Source organism: Rana temporaria, chromosome 6 (assembly GCF_905171775.1).
Source record: "Rana temporaria chromosome 6, aRanTem1.1, whole genome shotgun sequence".
NCBI lineage: Eukaryota > Metazoa > Chordata > Amphibia > Anura > Ranidae > Rana > Rana temporaria.
The window spans coordinates 5,177,778-5,196,548 of NC_053494.1; the positions used below are offsets into that span (position 1 = coordinate 5,177,778).

General features: G+C 45.5%; 2 protein-coding genes across 2 annotated transcripts; both read right to left on the bottom strand.

Moving 5' to 3' along the window:
• Nucleotides 1-209: 209 nt before the first annotated feature.
• Nucleotides 210-1,219, bottom strand: LOC120942939 (olfactory receptor 5B12-like). The gene has a single exon (XM_040355906.1). The coding sequence runs from the start codon at nucleotides 1,144-1,146 to the stop codon at nucleotides 214-216; it is 933 nt and encodes a 310-aa protein (XP_040211840.1). The 5' UTR covers nucleotides 1,147-1,219; the 3' UTR covers nucleotides 210-213.
• A 9,477-nt stretch (nucleotides 1,220-10,696) lies between these two features.
• On the bottom strand, nucleotides 10,697-11,731 carry LOC120942850 (olfactory receptor 5B12-like). The gene has a single exon (XM_040355775.1). The coding sequence runs from the start codon at nucleotides 11,729-11,731 to the stop codon at nucleotides 10,697-10,699; it is 1,035 nt and encodes a 344-aa protein (XP_040211709.1).
• Nucleotides 11,732-18,771: the final 7,040 nt, after the last annotated feature.

Here is an 18,771-nt window from a genome sequence, read left to right on the forward strand (position 1 = left end):
CGCGCAATTGTCAGTTAAAGCGACGCAGTCCCGGAAGCTGAAATTTCACCTGGGCAGGAGGGGGGTATATGTGCCCAGTAAGCAAGTGGTTAAAACAAAATTAAAATCCCTGAATTTCAGACGAAAATGCATTTGGACAAAAACGAATGCACATGTCTAATTAGCAGTCCCGAAACGAACAATATTATTGTGCAGTTCTCCTTCAGTGATCGTTCATGGCGTGAAGGCCATTCTGGAGAGAGTTTTCCGCAGAGCGCCTTTTAGGTCCCTGTTTCTCAGGCTGTATATAATCGGGTTTAGGAGGGGGGTGACAACTGTGTAAAATAAAGAGACCAATCTACCTGCCAGAGAATCCTTCGTTTTGGGGTGAAAGTAGTTGAAAAAACCAGTCCCATAAAAGATGAAGACCACCGTGAGGTGGGAACTGCAGGTGGAGTAAGCTTTCCGTCTTCCTTCCTTAATTTTAATTTTCAGGATGGTTTTGAAAATGTAGACATAGGAGAGCAAAGTAACGAAAGAGCTAGTGACTCCAAAACCCGCAGCGTCAACATATAAAAGTAAATAATTGAGGTAAGTGTCAGAACATGATAGTTGAAGGAGCTGAAATAATTCACAGAACAAGCCAGGGATGGTGGTGGTGAGATCCGGGAAGGCCAGTCTTAGTGCCAAAAACGTATGTACGAAACAACAGACAAATCGGAAGAGCCAGGAAAATAACGCTATCTGAACACACAAGTGAATGCTCATCATGGTTGTATAATGCAAAGGATGACAGATGGCAACATAGCGGTCATAGGACATCAAATTAAGTATAAAGAACTCAGTGCTAGAAAACCAGGTGAAGAGGAGGACCTCCGAGATACAAGTTGGGTATGAAATTTGCCTATTTCCAGTGATGGCGTAAGAAAACAAATGAGATGTTGCAATGGAGGAATTGAAGATGTCTAAAACTGAGATGTTTCCTAGAGAAAAGTACATGGGGGTGTGCAGGTGGGGGTCTGAGACCACCAGGAAAATGATGAGAAGATTCCCAAAAAGTGTGGTCACATAGATGAGGAGGATCAGAAGGAATACTGGGATCTGAGAATCTGTGAGGTCCGACAGGCCAAGCAAAATGAATTCAGACTGAGAAGTTTGATTTCCCATCAGAGCCAAATAATTCACAAAGAGAGGAAAAGATAATGTGAGGGTTCAGGAAGACGTTGTTCACCAGACTGTAAAGGATAATTTCCACCAAGACATTGAAAATATATAAAATATAGTTCACACATTTTAAATTTTAGATCAATTTTAGTGTTTTGCACTGAATTAAAAAAAATTGAGTATCAAAATGTCACATGAGCTTCACTGAAAAAAATAATCAAAAGAACATGAATATGTGAATATTGGAGCATTTTACCTATTATACCACAGCCACGCTACAGCTTAAACATGTTTTTATTAGTGCTCTTTTAGACACATTTCAGTGTTTACAGAGGACACCAAGCTACGCAGTGGAATAACATCCTTACAAGATTTCTCCAACTTACTAATTGGGCAACTAAGTGGCAGATGAGGTTTAATGTTGATAAATGTAAAGTTATGCACTTGGGGGCTAAGAATATGCATCATACATACTAGGGGGAATACAACTGGGGGGATCCGTAGTGGAGAAGGATCTGGGGGGGATCCGTAGTGGAGAAGGATCTGAGGGATCCGTAGTGGAGAAGGATCTGGGGGGGATCCGTAGTGGAGAAGGAACTGGGGGGGGATCCGTAGTGGAGAAGGATCTGGGGGTTTTGGTAGATCATAAGCTCAATAATAACATGCAATGCCAAGCTGCGGTTTCCAAAGCGAGGAAAGTCCTTTCTTGTATAAGAGAGGGATGGACTCCAGAAAGAGAGACATCTAGCTAGATTCAGGTAGCTTTACGCTGGCGTATCAGTAGATAAGCCGTCGTAACTCTGAATCTACGCCGTCCTAAATTTAAGCGTATTCTGGAAACCAGATTCGCTTAAATTAGGCTAAGATACGAGCGGCGTAAGTCTCCTACGCAGTCGTATCTTAGGGTGCAATATTTACGCTGGCCGCTAGGTGGCGCTTCCGTTGAGTTAGGCGTAGAATATGCAAATCACTAGATACGCCGATTCTGAAACGTACGTGCGCCCGGCACATTTTTTTTTTTACGTTGTTTACATAAGGCTTTTTCCGGCGTAAAGTTAGTCCAACAAATAGCTGGCCTAGTCAATGTTAAGTATGGTCGTCGTTCCCGCGTCGAAATTTGAAAATTTTACGTCGTTTGCGTAAGTTGTCTGTGAATGGGGCTGGACGTAATTTACGTTCACGTCGAAACCAATACATCCTTGCGGCGTACTTTGGAGCAATGCACACTGGGATATGTACATTAAAAACGCCAATCAGGTCGGGTCACCATGCATTTACATAAAACACGCCCCCCTCATCCTCATTTGAATTAGGCGCGATTACGCCGGCCCCATTTACGCTACGCCGCCGTAACTTAGGAGGCAAGTGCTTTGTGAATACAGCACTTGCCTCTCTGACTTACGGCGGCGTAGCGTAAATACGATACGCTACGCCTGCCTAATGTTACGACGATGTACCTGAATCTAGCTAATCATCTGTACAAATCATTAGTAAGACCTCATCTGGAATATGCAGTTCAGTTTTGGGCTCCAGTTCTCAAAAAGGATATCGGGGAACTGGAGAAAGTGCAGAGAAGGGAAACCAAACTGATAAGAGGCATGGAGGAGCTCAGCTATGAGGAAAGATTAGAGGAACTGAATTTATTCTCTCTTGAGAAGAGGAGAATAAGGGGGGATATGATCTCCATGTACAAATATATAAGGGGTCCATATAGGGACCTTGGTGTTCAGTTATTCACTTTAAGGTCATCACAGAGGACAAGGGGGCGCTCTTTACATCGGGAGGAAAAGAGATTTCATCTCCAAATACGGAAAGGTTTCTTCACAGTAATGCCGCGTACACACGCTCGGAATTTCTAACAACAAACATTCGATGGGAGCTTTTTGTCGGAAATTCCGACTGTGTGTAGACATGTTCTGTCGGAATTCACCCCCTACTGTTTACCCCCTTCACTGCCAGTGTCATTTACACAGTAACCAGTGCATTTTTATAGCACTGATCCCAAAATGGGTCCCAAACTAGTGTCAAAAGTGTCTAATGTGTCCGCCATAAAGTCGCAGTCACGATAAAAATCGCAGATCGCCGCCATTACTGGTAAAAAAAAATATTAATAAAAATGCCAAAAACGATCCCCAATTTTGTAGACGCTATAACTTTCGTGCAAACCAATCAATATATGCTTGTTGTGATTTTTTTTTTTACCAAAAATAGGTAGAAGAATACGTATCGGCCTAAACTGAGAAAAAAAAAATATATCTTTTTTGGGGGATATTTATTATAGCAAAAAGTAAAAAATATAGACTTTTTTTCAAAATTGTCGCTCTATTTTTGTTTATAGCACAAAAAATAAAAACCGAAGAGGTGATCAAATACCACCAAAAGAAAGCTCTATTTGTGGGAAAAAAAGGACGCCAATTTTGTTTGGGAGCCACATCGCACGACCGCGCAATTGTGTCAGTTAAAGTGACGCAGTGCCGAATCGCAAAAACTGGCCAGGTCCTTTACCTGCATAAAGGTCCGGGTCTTCAGTGGTTAATATACATTTATATAGCTCTGACATATACCGCAGTGCTGTACAGAGAACACTGAGCCAGTCACTTCAGTCTGTGTACCGGAGGAGCTTACACTCCAATGTCCCCCCCCCCCCGTCGCACACTGGCACAGATTCAGAGAGCAATTGCGTCTGTGTAACCATAGTATCGAATGCTCCTGATTCAGGAACCTCGATACGCCGAATGCAGCCTAAGAAATGACTGGCATAAGACTCTTATGCCGTCATATCTTAGGCTGCATTCTTACGCAGGCCGCTAGGTGGCGTTCCCGTTGTGGTCAGCGTATAGTATGCAAATTGCATACTAACGCCGATTCACAACCCTACGCGAGCCCTGAGTACGCAGTTTACGTCATTTGCGTACGTCGGTTTTTGCGTAAGGCTGCCCCTGCTGTTAGCAGGGGCAGCCAATGCTACGTATACCCGTCGTTCCCGCGTCGCAAATTTAAAATTTAATGTCGTTTGCGTAAGTGAATCGTGAATGGCGCTGGACGCCATTCACGTTCACTTTGAAGCAAATGACGTCCTTGCGATGTCATTTGCCGCAATGCACGTCGGGAAAGTTTCCCGACGGAGCATGCGCACTACGTTCGGCGCGGGAACGCGCCTAATTTAAATGATCCACGCCCCCTACGGGATCATTTAAATTACGCGCCCTTACGCCGGGCATTTTTGAGGAGCGCCCACGCAAATTACGTGGCTACTGCTTCGTGAATGAAGCGTAGCGCAAATAATTTGCGGGGGCGCAGGGAAAAAACGGGACGCTGCGCCTCCGTAAGAAGTGCGCAGCGGTACCTGAATCTGCCCCACTATTGTTAATATACATTTATATAGCTCTGACATATACCGCAGTGCTGTACAGAGAACACTGAGCCAGTCACATCAGTCTGTGTACCAGAGGAGCTTACACTCCAATGTCCCCTCCCCAGTCACACACTATTGTTAATATACATTTATATAGCTCTGACATATACCGTAGTGCTGTACAGAGAACACTGAGCCAGTCACATCAGTCTGTGTATCAGAGGAGCTTACACTCCAATGTCCCCCCCCCCCCCCCAGTCACACACTATTGTTAATATACATTTATATAGCTCTGACATATACCGCAGTGCTGTACAGAGATCACTGAGCCAGTCACATCCGTCTTTCTATACTTTACACTGAATGATTAGTTGACTGAGAAAACTCTGAGAAAATAGGAATGTATTTTAGGATTTCATTGATTATTAATTATTGATTATCATTGGATGTGGTTTGGATACAAAAGAACAACATTTTGGTAAAGACTCAGCAATGAACAAGACAGAGAGAGACGAAGTTGGTTGTGTGATAGAGATCTCTTAAAATTTATGGAGCAAAAAAAAATAAAAAATCTCCCTGAGTATTAATGGAATCCAATATTTGGATGAGTTTGGTGTCAAAGCATTTAATCCAATGACATCGGAGCGCCAACAAAACTTTGTATAATTTCTGTATTCTTTGACTTTTTCTTCCCATCATATAAAGTGTTATTATGTAATGATCTGTACAATGATAACAGGCAATAGCAACAATGCTCAGGGTGTTAATGGACAGCTGGGTGTGATTGCTTTTATGATTTGTATAGTAAAAATAAAACTTACATAGTTACATAGTAGGTGAGGTTGAAAAAAGACACAAGTCCATCAAGTCCAACCTACGTGTGTGATTATATGTCAGTACAGGCATACCCCATTGTTAAGTACCCCATAGAAACCAATGAGCTTCCAGGTTTTATTATCAAAGCTTAATTGAACAAGCTGGGGTTAGAAGCTCATTGGTTCCTATGCAGAAGTGAGCCTGATTTTGCGCTTTCCAGCTTTAGTAAATAAACCCCATTGTGTACTTAAAAGTGGGGTATGCCTGTATTACCTTGTATATCCCTGTATGTTGTGGTCGTTCAGTTTCTTGAAACCATTGATGCCCCCCGTTGAGACCACCACCTGTGGAAGGGAATTCCACATCCTTGCCGCTCTTACAGTAAAGAACCCTCTACGCAGTTTAAAGTTAAACCTTATTTCTTCTAGATTTAATGAGTGGCCACGTGTCTTGTTAAACTCCCTTCCGCGAAAAACGTTTTCTCCCTATTGTGGGGTCACCAGTAAAGTATTTGTACATTAAAATCATTTGCCCTCTCAAGCGTCTCTTCTTGAGAACTTGAGAAACTTGAGAACATCTCATCATTACAGATCAATTTTCTGAGAAATACACAGACTGGATTCATCAGATTTTTTGGAATTTTCTTTCACCAGCCTAAACTGATGTGGAGAGAAGAGCAGAATATACCAGGAAAGTGTGATAAGACCAGGGCTTTATTTCAGCGGGAACGCGGGGGAACGCAGTTCCGGCACCTCCTTGACTGACTATGTAATGTCAAGGGGTGCTGGGGTGTGCTGCAGGGTATTGATGCTCACTGCTGGGTGAGGGGGGGGTCTATTGTTGCTGAGGAGGTCTAGTGTTTCTGGTGGGGGACCTATTGTTGAGGGGTCAGTTGTTGCTGAAGGAGATCTACTGTTGGGGGAGGGGTCTAATGTTGATGGCTGCCAGAGAGTCTATTAATGCTGGCTTTGCAGAGACCTGTTGATGCTGCTGGTAGTCTATTGTTGCTGGGGGGGGAATTTTGTTGTGGGTGTTACATTGTTAGGGGGATCTATTGTTGCTGCCGGGGAAGGGGAAACCAAATTCCATACAAATTACTTAGCACAACAAAATGATACTTGGTTCTGTATTGTCTAAAAGGGGCGGTACTGGGAGGTGGGTAGGAGATTGAACCAAGGGACGTTGCTCGGAGGTGGGAAGGGGCGGACAAAACAAGTGACTTGGAAAATGGTAGTTCCTGCACCTATTGTCTGAGAAAAAAAGCCCTGGATAAGACACATTGTAACCACTCACCTGTATATTCGGAATCCCTCATTGATGATGTATGGGGTCTGTATACTCTGAATCCCTTACTAATGATGTATGGGGGTCTGTATACTCACAATCCCTTACTAATGATGTATGGGGGTCTGTATACTCACAATCCCTTACTAATGATGTATGGGGGTCTGTATACTCACAATCCCTTACTAATGATGTGTGGGGTCTGTATACTCACAATCCCTTACTAATGATGTATGGGGTCTGTATACTCACAATCCCTTACTAATGATGTATGGGGTCTGTATACTCACAATCCCTTACTAATGATGTATGGGGTCTGTGTACTCAGAATCCCTTACTAATGATGTATGGGGTCTGTGTTCTCTGAATTTCCTTACTAATGATGTATGGGGTCTGTGTACTCTGAATCCCTTACTAATGATGTATGGGGTCTGTATACTCTGAATCCCTTACTAATGATGTATGGGGTCTGTGTACTCTGAATCCCTTACTAATGATGTATGGGGTCTGTGTACTCTGAATCCCTTACTAATGATGTATGGGGTCTGTGTACAGGAATACAGGGGATGGAGAGGAGGAAATACAGCCCACGCCTTCCTGTTGTAGACAGATACAATGTGTCCTGTAGAGGTCTTGTTATCAGATCTTGTGTTGGTCGGGTCTCTCCAGCCAGTTCTATAGAGGAGTTCAGAGTGTCAGGTAGAGAGGACACACAGGTTTCGTCCCACATGTACCATCTCACTGTGTATAAAAGCATTTAGAAGCCTCCTGAGATCTCCATCCATATCTCTCCAGGGTCTCATTACACTACTGAGATCTTACCGCGGCCTCATGACACAGGAGAATTAAAACAATTGTTTTTTATTATTAATAATAATAATAATAATAATAATAATAATAATAATAATCAGAATATTTAATAAGTAATAATAAATGAAGCGATGGGAAATTGAGGGTCTTGATCCATTTTGTGGTAAGTAAATCTGATGTAGTGTGCACCTATTGTGAGAGGAGTATGGAGGATGTGTTCAGTAGAGTTGAGGTCAGGGCTCTCTGCAGGACACTCCAGTTCCATCAAACCAAACTGGTCAAACCATGTCTTTATGGAGCTGGCTGTCAGGTCACCTGAGGCCAGATGACAGATGCACTTCGTAGGAGTCAGGAGTGCACCGCTAAGGTAGTGGACCCTAGGACTGATCACTGCATATTGAACTCTGGGAGGCAGAGGCGGCTCTAGGATTTGTGAGGCCTTAGGCAAAACTTGACATGGGGCCCCACTCGTGCCCATGATGGGAAAAATAATTCAATGACAAGAGCCTCTTCCCCACAACTCTGGCCGGTGGTTGTGGGGGTCTGCTGGCAGGGGGCTTATCGGAATCTGGAAGCCCCCTTTTAACAAGGCGGACCCCAGATCCTGCTCTTTAATAACCAAGGGGCGGGGGCCACCCGGTGATGTCACCTGGTGAACCCGCCCCCTTGTGACATTATTGACTAAGGGCATTCTGGATCATTGACGTCACGAGGGGTGGTGTCACCGATATTCACTGGTTGTTAGGGACGCTGGCGGCTCCTGAGTCAGGGCTCTTAACGCTTCCTGAGCACAGCAGCATTAACGTCCCCTGTCCCTCAAAACTGGGGTAATGCATTGGGTAAGTTAGGCGTCCGTGAGGCCCCTGTGAGTGTGAGGCCTTAGGCAACTGCCTAATTTGCCTAATTTAAGAGCTGCCTCTGCTGGGAGGTTCAGGAAGGCAGGTCCACTGGAGCACCAACACAGATCCCACTAGGAGCTAGAGCATAGATTGCCCAGGGCGCAGAGTCTAAGAGCCAGCAGGTGTTCACCAGAGCCTCTAGTGGTGAGGATGGACTGTGCAGCAACTGGCTCCAGGTCGCGGCCCCCAGGGTCTCCCAGCTAATGGTAGACTACAGGAGAAACCGGAAGGAAGCAGCAGCCTGGAACAACAAGGATAGTCAGGAGATTAGCCAAAAGATCAGGACACAAGCAGATAGGCATAGTCGAAGAACACGCCAAAGGTCAAGGTATGAAGCAGATGAGGACAGTCAAGAATAAGCCAAAGTCGGTAAACAGGATCAGATGTAGGACACAGAGCAATGAGCACAACACACAATATTGATCTGCAGGGCTGGCTTGCAGTGCACAGGTTAATATAGAGTTCTCTGATAGGGGCTGGGGTGGAGCCATGCTTGAGGAGAGATTACTTAAGCAGCCAGGTGAGAGTGGCTGGCCTCTAAAGCTGAACACATGGAGGAGAGGTGAGCTGACAGACAAACATGACTTCTCCAATCGGATATCACAAGGTTGGGAGAGCAGTCTAAAATATCTTTGTATGATTTAGTACTAACAGGACCCTTTAGTGCAGTGCTTCTCAGCCCTCTAGTGCCGTGACACCTTGATAAAATTTCACAAGTTGTGGGGACCCCCTAAGGGCCCTTTCACACTAGCGGACCGTATGTCCGCATTTTCATCCGTCCGTTTGCAGATGAAAACGGGACATACATTGGTCCCTATGTGATTACGGGTGTCAGCGGATGAACATCCACTGACACCCGTAATTTGTCCGCCTCCGCAAAGATCCACATTTGCAGACGGAAGAAATCCTATTTTTCTTCCGTCTGCCGGATCGGATGAACACGGACATACAGGCCGGGCCCTGCACAGTGTGCGGGGACCGCCCTGTCAGCTGCCAGCTCAGCGGGGATTTTACGGAGGATCCCCGCTGAGCAAAGCGGACACACGGAGCGGATCATTACTGATCCGCTCCGTGTGAAAGGGCCCTAACGGTAAAATTATTTTCCTATCATGGGTTGTTGGCACAAGTAATTTGAGCCCCTAAACCACAGACATTTAGCGCTCCCTGAGTCCCTTCAACTCGTACAATATTAAAACCCCTTATAGTACATTTTAGGATGTACCGCTCTTTCTCTTTGTTCTCCTTTCTTTCCCTTTTATTTCTCTATCCTCATTTCTTGTTTGTTTTCACCATCCCTCTCTAGCCATCTTTTTTGTTCTTTCTCTCCCTTCTTTTTGTCCCTCCCCCTCTTTTCCTCTCCCTTCCATGTATTCTCTATTTTTATTCCTTCTTATACTCCCTGGTGGGGAGTTGGGATCAGTGGCAGTGCTGGTGGGGAGTTGGGATGAGCCAACTTAGGTGCTCTTGATCAAGGTCATCTGCTGACCTGTAGTGGGGACTTTTAAAGGCAACTCTAATCACAGGTAGTGTTAAGCCTCGTACACACGACCGAGGAACTCGACGGGGGAAACACATTGTTTTCCTCGTCGAGTTCCTTGTTAGGCTGTCGAGGAACTCGACAAGCCAATTTTCTCCATTCCCATCAAGGAAATAGAGAACATGCTCTCTCTTTGGCTCGTCGAGTTTCTCGACAGTTTCCTCAACGAAAATGTACACATGACCGGTTTCCTCCGCAAAAAAATATCTCCCAGCAAGTTTTTTGCTGTTTTTTGCCGAGGAACTCGGTCGTGTGTACGAGGCTTTACTCACTGTGTCTCCGACTTTGTGGTGTCTCGTAGCAGTGACACCTATGCTGAAATCAGGAGATAGGGTCTCCTTCAGCCCCTGCCACTTTACATTTCTCACCAGTCAGCTGACCTCTAGTCTCTGCCCCCCAGCTATGCCGTGAACTGAATGGGCAGCTGTGAAGAGGCTGAGTGGGCGGCCGCGGGCTTCAGGAACAGCCCAGGTTTTGGTGACCCCTGGCAAATCCTCATTTGACCCCCAAGGTTGAGAACCACTGCTTTATTGGAACCACCTTTTGGTGGGAGCGTGCACACATATTGCCCAAATGGTGCTCATGATGCAAGAATTGTTCTGCCATATCTGCATATCTGTTTTATTAAAGAAGGAGAACTTCAAGATCCATGGTTCTGCAGTTCTAACATTTTCCCACACACGCACAATTACAAATATTGCAATATAAAAAAAAGGATACATCAGAACAAAGTAAGTGTATATTAGGATTACAAATTTCACCTATCTAAAATAAAGACCCAGCAAACCAGTTAAAAATACAAACGCTCCTGAGACTAATAATATTATTTTGCTTTTCTCCTTCAGTGATAGTTCATGGCTTTGAGCCAATCCTGATAAGTGTTTTTTGAAGAGCTTTTTTTAGTTCAGCGTTTCTCAAGCTGTATATAATCGGGTTTAGTAGAGGAGTGAAAACGGCATAAAATAAAGAGATCAATCTGCCGCCCAGGGAATCCTTACTTATGGGTTGAAGGTAGTTGGAAAAAACAGTCCCATAAAAGATGAAGACCACCATGAGGTGGGAACTGCAGGTGGAGTAAGCTTTCCGCCTTCCGTCCTTTAATTTAATTTTCAGGATGGTTTTGAAAATGTAGACATAGGAGAGGAAAGTAACGAAACAACCAGGGGCTCCAAAACTTCCAATTTCCAAATATATAAGTAAGTAATTGAGGAACGTGTCAGAATAGGACAGTCGAATCAGTTGATAAATTTCACAGAAAAATCCCGGGATGGTGGTGGGGTCCGGGAAGGCCAATCTTAGAGCAAAAAGCGTGTGCAACAAGGACCAGACAAAGCTGAGGAGCCAGAAGAAGAACGCCAACTGAACACACAAGTGAATGCTCACCATGGTTGTGTAACTCAAAGGGAGACAGATGGCAACATAGCGATCGTAGGACATTATGTCAAGTACAAAGGACTCTGTGCTGATAAACCAGGTGAAGAAGAAGACTTGGGAGATACAAGTTGGGTATGAGATCAGCCCATTTCCCGTAACGATGTCAAAAGACATGTGAGATGTGGAAATAGAGGAATTGATTATGTCTAAAACTGAGAGGTTACAAAGGAAAAAATACATGGGGGTGTGCAGGTGGGAGTCTGAGACCACCAGGAAAATGATGAGAAGATTTAAAAGCAGTGTGGTCACATAGACGAGGAGGATCAGCAGGAATACCGGGATCTGAGAATCTGGGAGGTCCGACAGGCCAAGCAAAATCAATTCCGTTTGGTTTTCCATCATAACCAACTTAAAAGCATTATTATTCATGAGAGGGAGGGATCCCAAGATTCCCAAGACTGGAGAAGACGTCGTCCCGGAGAAGACGTCATTCACAAGACTGGAAAGGGTCATTCACACCAAGACATTAAAAGGAAAATAAAATATATTTAATAAATGTTACATTTTAGATTAATTTGAATATTTTACAATAAACTAAATAAAAGAGTCTCAAAAATGAGGTCATATCTAGTTCATTGAAAAAAAAGGAATAAAATGCACATAAACATTTATTGATGTGAACTTTCTGGTCTTCTGCATATTCCAACGCAAGCAAACATTATTATACCAGCCCACCTGCATAACATCATCATTTTCCAGTTCGTAAAAGGAAAAATCATACATTTTAAAGCACATTTGAAGAGTGTATTATACTCATCAGTGCCCATCAACTCAACTTCACCAATGCCCACCAATGCAGCCTGATCAATACCCATCAATCCAACCTTACTAGTGTCTGTCAATGCAGCCTCACCAGTGCCCATCCAATGCAGACTCAACAGTGCCCATCCAATGCAGTCTCACCAGTGCCCATCCAATGCATCCTCACCAGTGCCCATTAGATCAGCTTCACCAGTGCCCATTAGTTCAGCTTCACCAGTGCCCATCAATGCAGCCTGATTAGTGCCCATCAATGCAGCCTTATCAGTGACCATCAATGCAGCCTCATCAGTGCCCATCAGCTCAGCTTCATCAGTGCAGTCTCACCGGTGTCCATCAATGTAGTCTGATCGATGCCCAGCAGCTCAGCCAGTTCCGTGCCCATCAATACAGCCTGTTCAGTGCCCACCAGTCCAGTCTGTTCAGTGCCCACCAGCCCAGTCTGTTCAGTGCCCATCAGCCCAGCCTGTTCAGTGCCCATAAGCCCAGCCTGTTCAGTGTCCAGTAGCTTAGCCTGTTGAGTGCCCAGCAGCCCAGCTTGTTCAGTGCCCAGCAGCCCAACCTGTTCAGTTCCCAGCAGCCCAGCTTGTTCAGTGCCCAGCCTTACCTGTGATCAGCGAGTGAGGAGAGCAGCCGGATTACACAGAGCGGGGATCTCCTGTCTCCTGTTAAACCTGCGTGGCCGCTGTCCTCAGAAAAAGCACAGCCTCCTATGATAGACATCACCAGTGCACTGCCTATCATAGGAGTTGGCCCAGGAGGCGGGACTTCATCTGACAAACGGGTAAGTGGGAGATCCCCGCTCTGACATCCGGCGGCACTCGTCTCCCACTCCCCCTCTGAGACAGTTCCATGGCAGGGCTGGGCCTGGGTGACCCCCCCCCCCCTCTGCACCAGCATGTGGGGCACCCGCCCAGGATCGGCCCTGCAATCCAGGGACAAAACCGGGGACAGACCTCCTCCGGGGACAGTCTCCTCAATTCGGGGACATCTGGTCACTCTAATCTATGGAGAATCCCAATATTCATAGATCACCATTGTCTGGGTTCCTGAATTGTGTGATGTCCTATAGACAGACAGATTGGCCTGGGAAGAGTTCAGCAAATCATCAATAAAAGGGAACTAATCAGCCTCCATACATCCAGGCTGTAGTGTGATAAGTCAGTACACCCCATCTCATGTATTTCTGAGCTCTTTAACGGCATTATTTATTGAATTCAATATTTGGGTAAGTTTCACTGATAGAGCATTTTAACCAATGACACCAAACCTCCAACAAAACTTTGTATCAATTTTGTATTCTTTGACTTTTCCATTTCTACCATGAAATCTTTCCATCATATAAAGCAGGGGTCCTCAAACTGCGGCCCGCGGAGGACATTTATCCGGCACACCCCACCCACGGCCAGATTCCTAACATGCCAGACAGGTTGTAACACAGTGGTCCCGCTGTGTCATGGAGCTCACAGTGTTAACAGTTCGGGCGCGCTGTGATAAATGTCCCGCCCTCCTCTTGACCTAGACTAGCTCATGTGATAGAGCCAGTGTTCTGTCTATCACACAAGCTGGTCTTTGGAGATACGCCGTTGTAACTCCTTTGTGAATCCGGGCCTTAGTGTGTAAAATCTGTACAATGATAAGAATGAACAGCAATTCTCATGGGTGTCAGTGTAAAGCTGGCTGTGATTGCTTTTATGACTTATATAGTAAAAATGTATCTCCAGAACATCTTATCATTACAGGACACCCTTTTCGGAGAAATACAGAATCAAGCCCTGTACACACGGGCCAGAATCTCATCAGGAAAGAACCCTTATTTTTCCTGCCGAGATTCAAAAGAACCGCGGTTCTTTTAAATAGCAAGAACGCGGTGACGTCATCACGTACGACGAGCATGCGCTCGTCACATTCGATGCCGTCGCCGCCATCTTGCTGCACCCTACCTATGCTTAGGAAGCTACCGCGCATATGTCAAAGTCATTTTTCGGGTTTCCACGGCGACAAGTATACACACTCTCTGGTTTCTCGGCAGGAAAACGCTGCCGAGAATCACAACGAGAAAATAGAGAGCAGGATCTCTATTTTCCTCGTCGAGATTTTAGGCAGTTTTCTTGATGAGAAACCTGAAAGCCTCGTACACACGCTCTGTATACTCGGCAAGAAAGCTCTGCCAGCAGTTTTCTTGCCGGTTCTTGCCGAGAAAACCGAGCGTGTGTACGAGGATTCAGAGTTGAATATACCAGGAATGTGCAATAAGACACATTTTAGTAAAACTGTAGAGAGCTAAATCTGGAGAAGTTCAGCATAGAAACCAATCAGCTTCCAGGTTTTATTGTCAAAGCTTCATTGAACAAGCTGAACTTAGAAGCTGATTGGCTCCCATGCAGAGCTGCACCAGATTTTGCACCATCCAGCTTTAGTAAATAAACCCCGTTGCTGCCACTCACCTGTATATTCAGAATCTCTTATTGATGATGGATGGGGTCTGTGTATGGAAATACAGGGGATGGAGATGAGGAATATACAACAATGTATACATGTCAGAAATGATCGATCACCTTGTAGAAAAATATTTTATGTATATAACAGCTGACACCTTCCTGTTGTAGACGGATACAATGTGTCCTGTAGAGGTCGTGTTATCAGATCTTGTGTTGGTCGGGTTCCTTCAGCCAGATCTATAGAGGAGATCGGAGTGTCGGGTAGAGAGGACACACAGGTTCTCCCCCCATCATGTACCATCTCACTGTATATAAAATCATTCAGCATCTCCCTGAGATCTCCAGACAAATCCCTCCTGTGTCTCATTACACTACTGAGATCTCACTGGGGCCTCCAGACACAAGACGATCCAAAAATATCTTTGTGTTTCTTTGTTTAATTTAGAAAGTTATGTTTTACTTTTCTGTTATTGATAAGTGAATGCAGGGCTTTTTTTCAGCGGGAACGTGGGGGAGCGCAGTTCCGGCACCTCCAGCACAGAATGTTTGTAATGGCAAGGGCGACTAGAGCGTGCTGGAGGGTCTACTGATGCTGGCTGCTGGGTAATCTATGGTCGCTGTGGGGATCTAGTGTTGCCGGTGAGGTTTATTTTAGTGGGGGATCTATTGTTGCTGGAGTGGGGATAATTGTTGTAACGGAATGGCCCGTGATACCCAGAGACTTTGGAAGGATGTGGGGTACTGTGCCAGCTTCACTAATGACTCTTGGGTCTAGGGTCATTCTATGTCCCTTTTGGGCATAGGATGACTGAGAAATGATAATTCATGTATTGCAGGATATATTGACATATTACACAGGTGGTTTATTCTTCTTTTTTTTTTCTTTTCTTTTTTTTAAAGTGTATTTTGTTCGTGTACTCGAGAGAGGAGCCGGACTGCAGGAGTTGGGAGTAGGCAGGCCTCCCCCAGAGCCCGCCCTACCTGCTCCGCTTTGAAGCCCAACGGGCAGTAAGGGAGTGAGAGGATTTGCCCGCTCAACCAGCCCCGTTAGTCCTTCGCCTCTCTTTTTTTTAGAGACCGCGTGGTCAAAGTGCGTGCATGTTAATCCAATTTTCGAATGCGTGTAAGTGTGGTGGTTTTTGTGGGAGGGGGGTGGGCGTACTAAGAGCAGGCTTACCTCGCATAGCACACCCACTGGGAGCCGGGCTGAGACCACCAAACTCAATTCACATGTAGCCGAGACCGGGATCCGAACCCCTAGCTGCATAGGTGAATGGCTTGTCAGCGCAGTGCCAATCGCGTTGAGCCACCAGGTCGTTTATTCTGACCACAGCAGGTCAATAGAGTCTCATTCTCATGTGTAAAATAGACTGTTGAGATACTAATTAAGTCCACCTGGCTGTAGTGATGAAAGCTGTGATTGCATTCTATTGTCCATTGTGCTAATTTAGTCTTCTCCTAAGATCTTTCATTGCGTATGCTAATGACACTGTTTTGTGTGAAAATGCTATTGATAATAGATGTGGAATGTGACTCGTCAGCTGTAGTAATTATTATTAACTCCTCTAGATTCGGTGCCCAAATGTCTGTCTGGGATGTGGATTGGGGGTGGGACTCGTTAAGCACCCATTGTGTGATGTTTTGGGTGGAGAGTGTCATTGTCCCTGTGATTACTGTAGCATGCTTGTAACTGTATATAACAAGGCTGAGTTACCATTAAAGCATTAATTCGTTTGAACCAGAGACAGAGCGCGTGTCTCGTCCTTCTGGGGAATGGAATGGGTCCTGTCTGCTGGATTGTGGATTGTCGGGTAAGCTGTCATGGGTTGGTGGAATGGAAGATCGTAAATGGTGTTAACCCCTGACCGTTACAATTGTTGCTGGGAGGGATCTACTGTTGGTGGAGGATTCTATTATTGCTGGCTTCTGGGGGGATCTATTGTTGCTAGTGTGGGAGTCTATTGTTGCTGGGGTGGGGGGTATTTTTTAGTGTGTTGCTGGGCGGATCTATTTTTGCTGGGGTCTATTATTGATGGGGGGGGGTCTATTGTTGTTGGCTCTAGGGGATCTATTTTATTGCTTTTCTTGTTATCAATATCAAATTACATACAAATTACTTGGTTCTGTATTCTCTAAAAGGGATGGTACAGGAAGGTGGGTAGGGGGCGGATCCAAGGGACGGTGCTCAGAGGTGGGCAGGGGGCGGAGACAAGGGGTGATTCGGAAGAAGAATGGAGTAGCTGCACCTATTCCATGAGAAAAAAAGCCCTGAGTGAATAACAAAACAATACAAATCAATAGGGTGCAGGGTAAATTAGGGTCTCAAACTACCTTTTTAGAAATGTCAGAGAGGAGTACTGAGGATGTGTTCAGTTGGGTTGAGGTCAGGGCTCTGTGCAGGACACTTGAGTTCCTCCACCCAAAACTGGTCAAATCATGTCTTCACGGAGCTGGCTTCGTACACACTTTGTACACTGGAACAGAAAAGGGTCTTCCCCTAAATTTTACCACCACGTTGGTGGAGAACAATTATCTCAAAGTCTTTGATGGGTCTCTTCATTGAAAACACCTGAACTCATTTTGAGAAGTGTCGTTCACATATTGTCCATATCAGGCACAATTCTCTAAAGGTTATCGCATGCGTCATGGCGGTGATGTGACCACTTAACGCATGCGATATTGAAAATGTAAATGCACTATTGCTCGTATGCAGTATTTAGCACAAACACCAAAAAAGTTTGTTAAAAGTGTGAGGCCTTAGGCGACCGCCTAATTTGCCTAATTAAAGAGCCGCCTCTGGTTGCATTATCTAAAAGTCCTCTGATGATAAACATACTTAGCAATTTTCAAATCCCTGAAAAAATCTTTTTGCAAACCACATCGGCCAAGCCCAGCTTCAGGCAGTACACAGGTAACTCCTGAACCACAAGATTGTGGAATACATCAGGTAGGGGCTGGTGTGCAATCTCTCAGAAGCGATGACTCATTCATCATCATTTCATCCTTCTCTTTTACTTGTTGCCCCTAGCAATGGCATGTCATCACTTCACCCTGTGTGTGTGCATTATAGGCCCTCTTCATCCATACATCATTACCACCATGCAGCCCTTTAACCACTTCCCGCCCGATCAATAGTAAATTAACATCCGGGAAGTGGTTGTGTAATCCTGACTGGACGTCTATTGACTTCCAGCACGATAACATGCTGGTGCGTGGGGGCGTGCAGCGCAGCGATCGGTGATGCGGGGTGTCAGTCTGACACGCTGCATCTCCGATCTCGGTAAAGAGACTCCGGTGGAGGCTCTTTACCACGTGATCAGCCGTGTCCAATCACGGCTGATCACGATGTAAACAGGAAGAGCCGTCTGACAGATGCGAGTAGAGGAGAGACGATTGGCGGGTCTCCTGACAGGGGGGTCCGCGCTGATTGTCTATCAGCGCAGCCCCCCCTCGGATGCCCACACTGGACCACCAGGGAAGCCGCCAGGACCACCAGGGAAGGGGGCAACAAGAAAAAAACAAGAAAAAAATTAGAACAATAGATGCCAATCAGTGCCCACAGGGCACTGACTGGCAACCTGGGCACTGACTGGCACAATATGGAATAAACAAGTGATGCCCAGCAATGCCATCAGTGCCACCCCTCAGTGTCCATCAGTGCCACCCCTCAGTGTCCATCAGTGTCCATCAGTGCCACCTCTCAGTGCCCATCTATGCCCAGTGCCCACCTATCGGTGCCCATCTGTGCCACCCATAAGTGCCGCCTATGAATGCCCATCAGTTTCGCCTATGAGTGCCCATCAGTGCCACCTATGAGTGCCCAGTGCCGCCTATGAGTGCCCATCAGTGCCGCATACCAGTGCCCATCAGTGCCACCTATCAGTGCCCATCAGTGCCGCCTCATCAGTGCCCATCAGTGCCACCTCATCAGTGCCCATCAGTGCCACCTCATCAGTGCCCATCAGTGCCGCCATATCAGTGCTCGTAATTGAAGAAGAAAACATACTTATTTACATTAAAAAAATTAACAGAATTTTTTTTTCCAACATTTTCAGTCTTTTTTTAGTTGTTGCGCAAAAAATAAAAATCACAGAGGTGATCAAATACCCCCAAAAGAAAGCTCTTTTTATGGGAACCAAATTATAAAAAAATTGTTTGGGTACAGTGTTGTATGACCGCGCAATTGTCATTCAAAGTGCGACAGTGCTGAAAGCTGAAATTAGGCTTGGGCAGGAAGGTGCGTAAGTGCCCCCCGGTATGGAAGTGGTTAAGTAACTTCAGACCAGGCTAAGA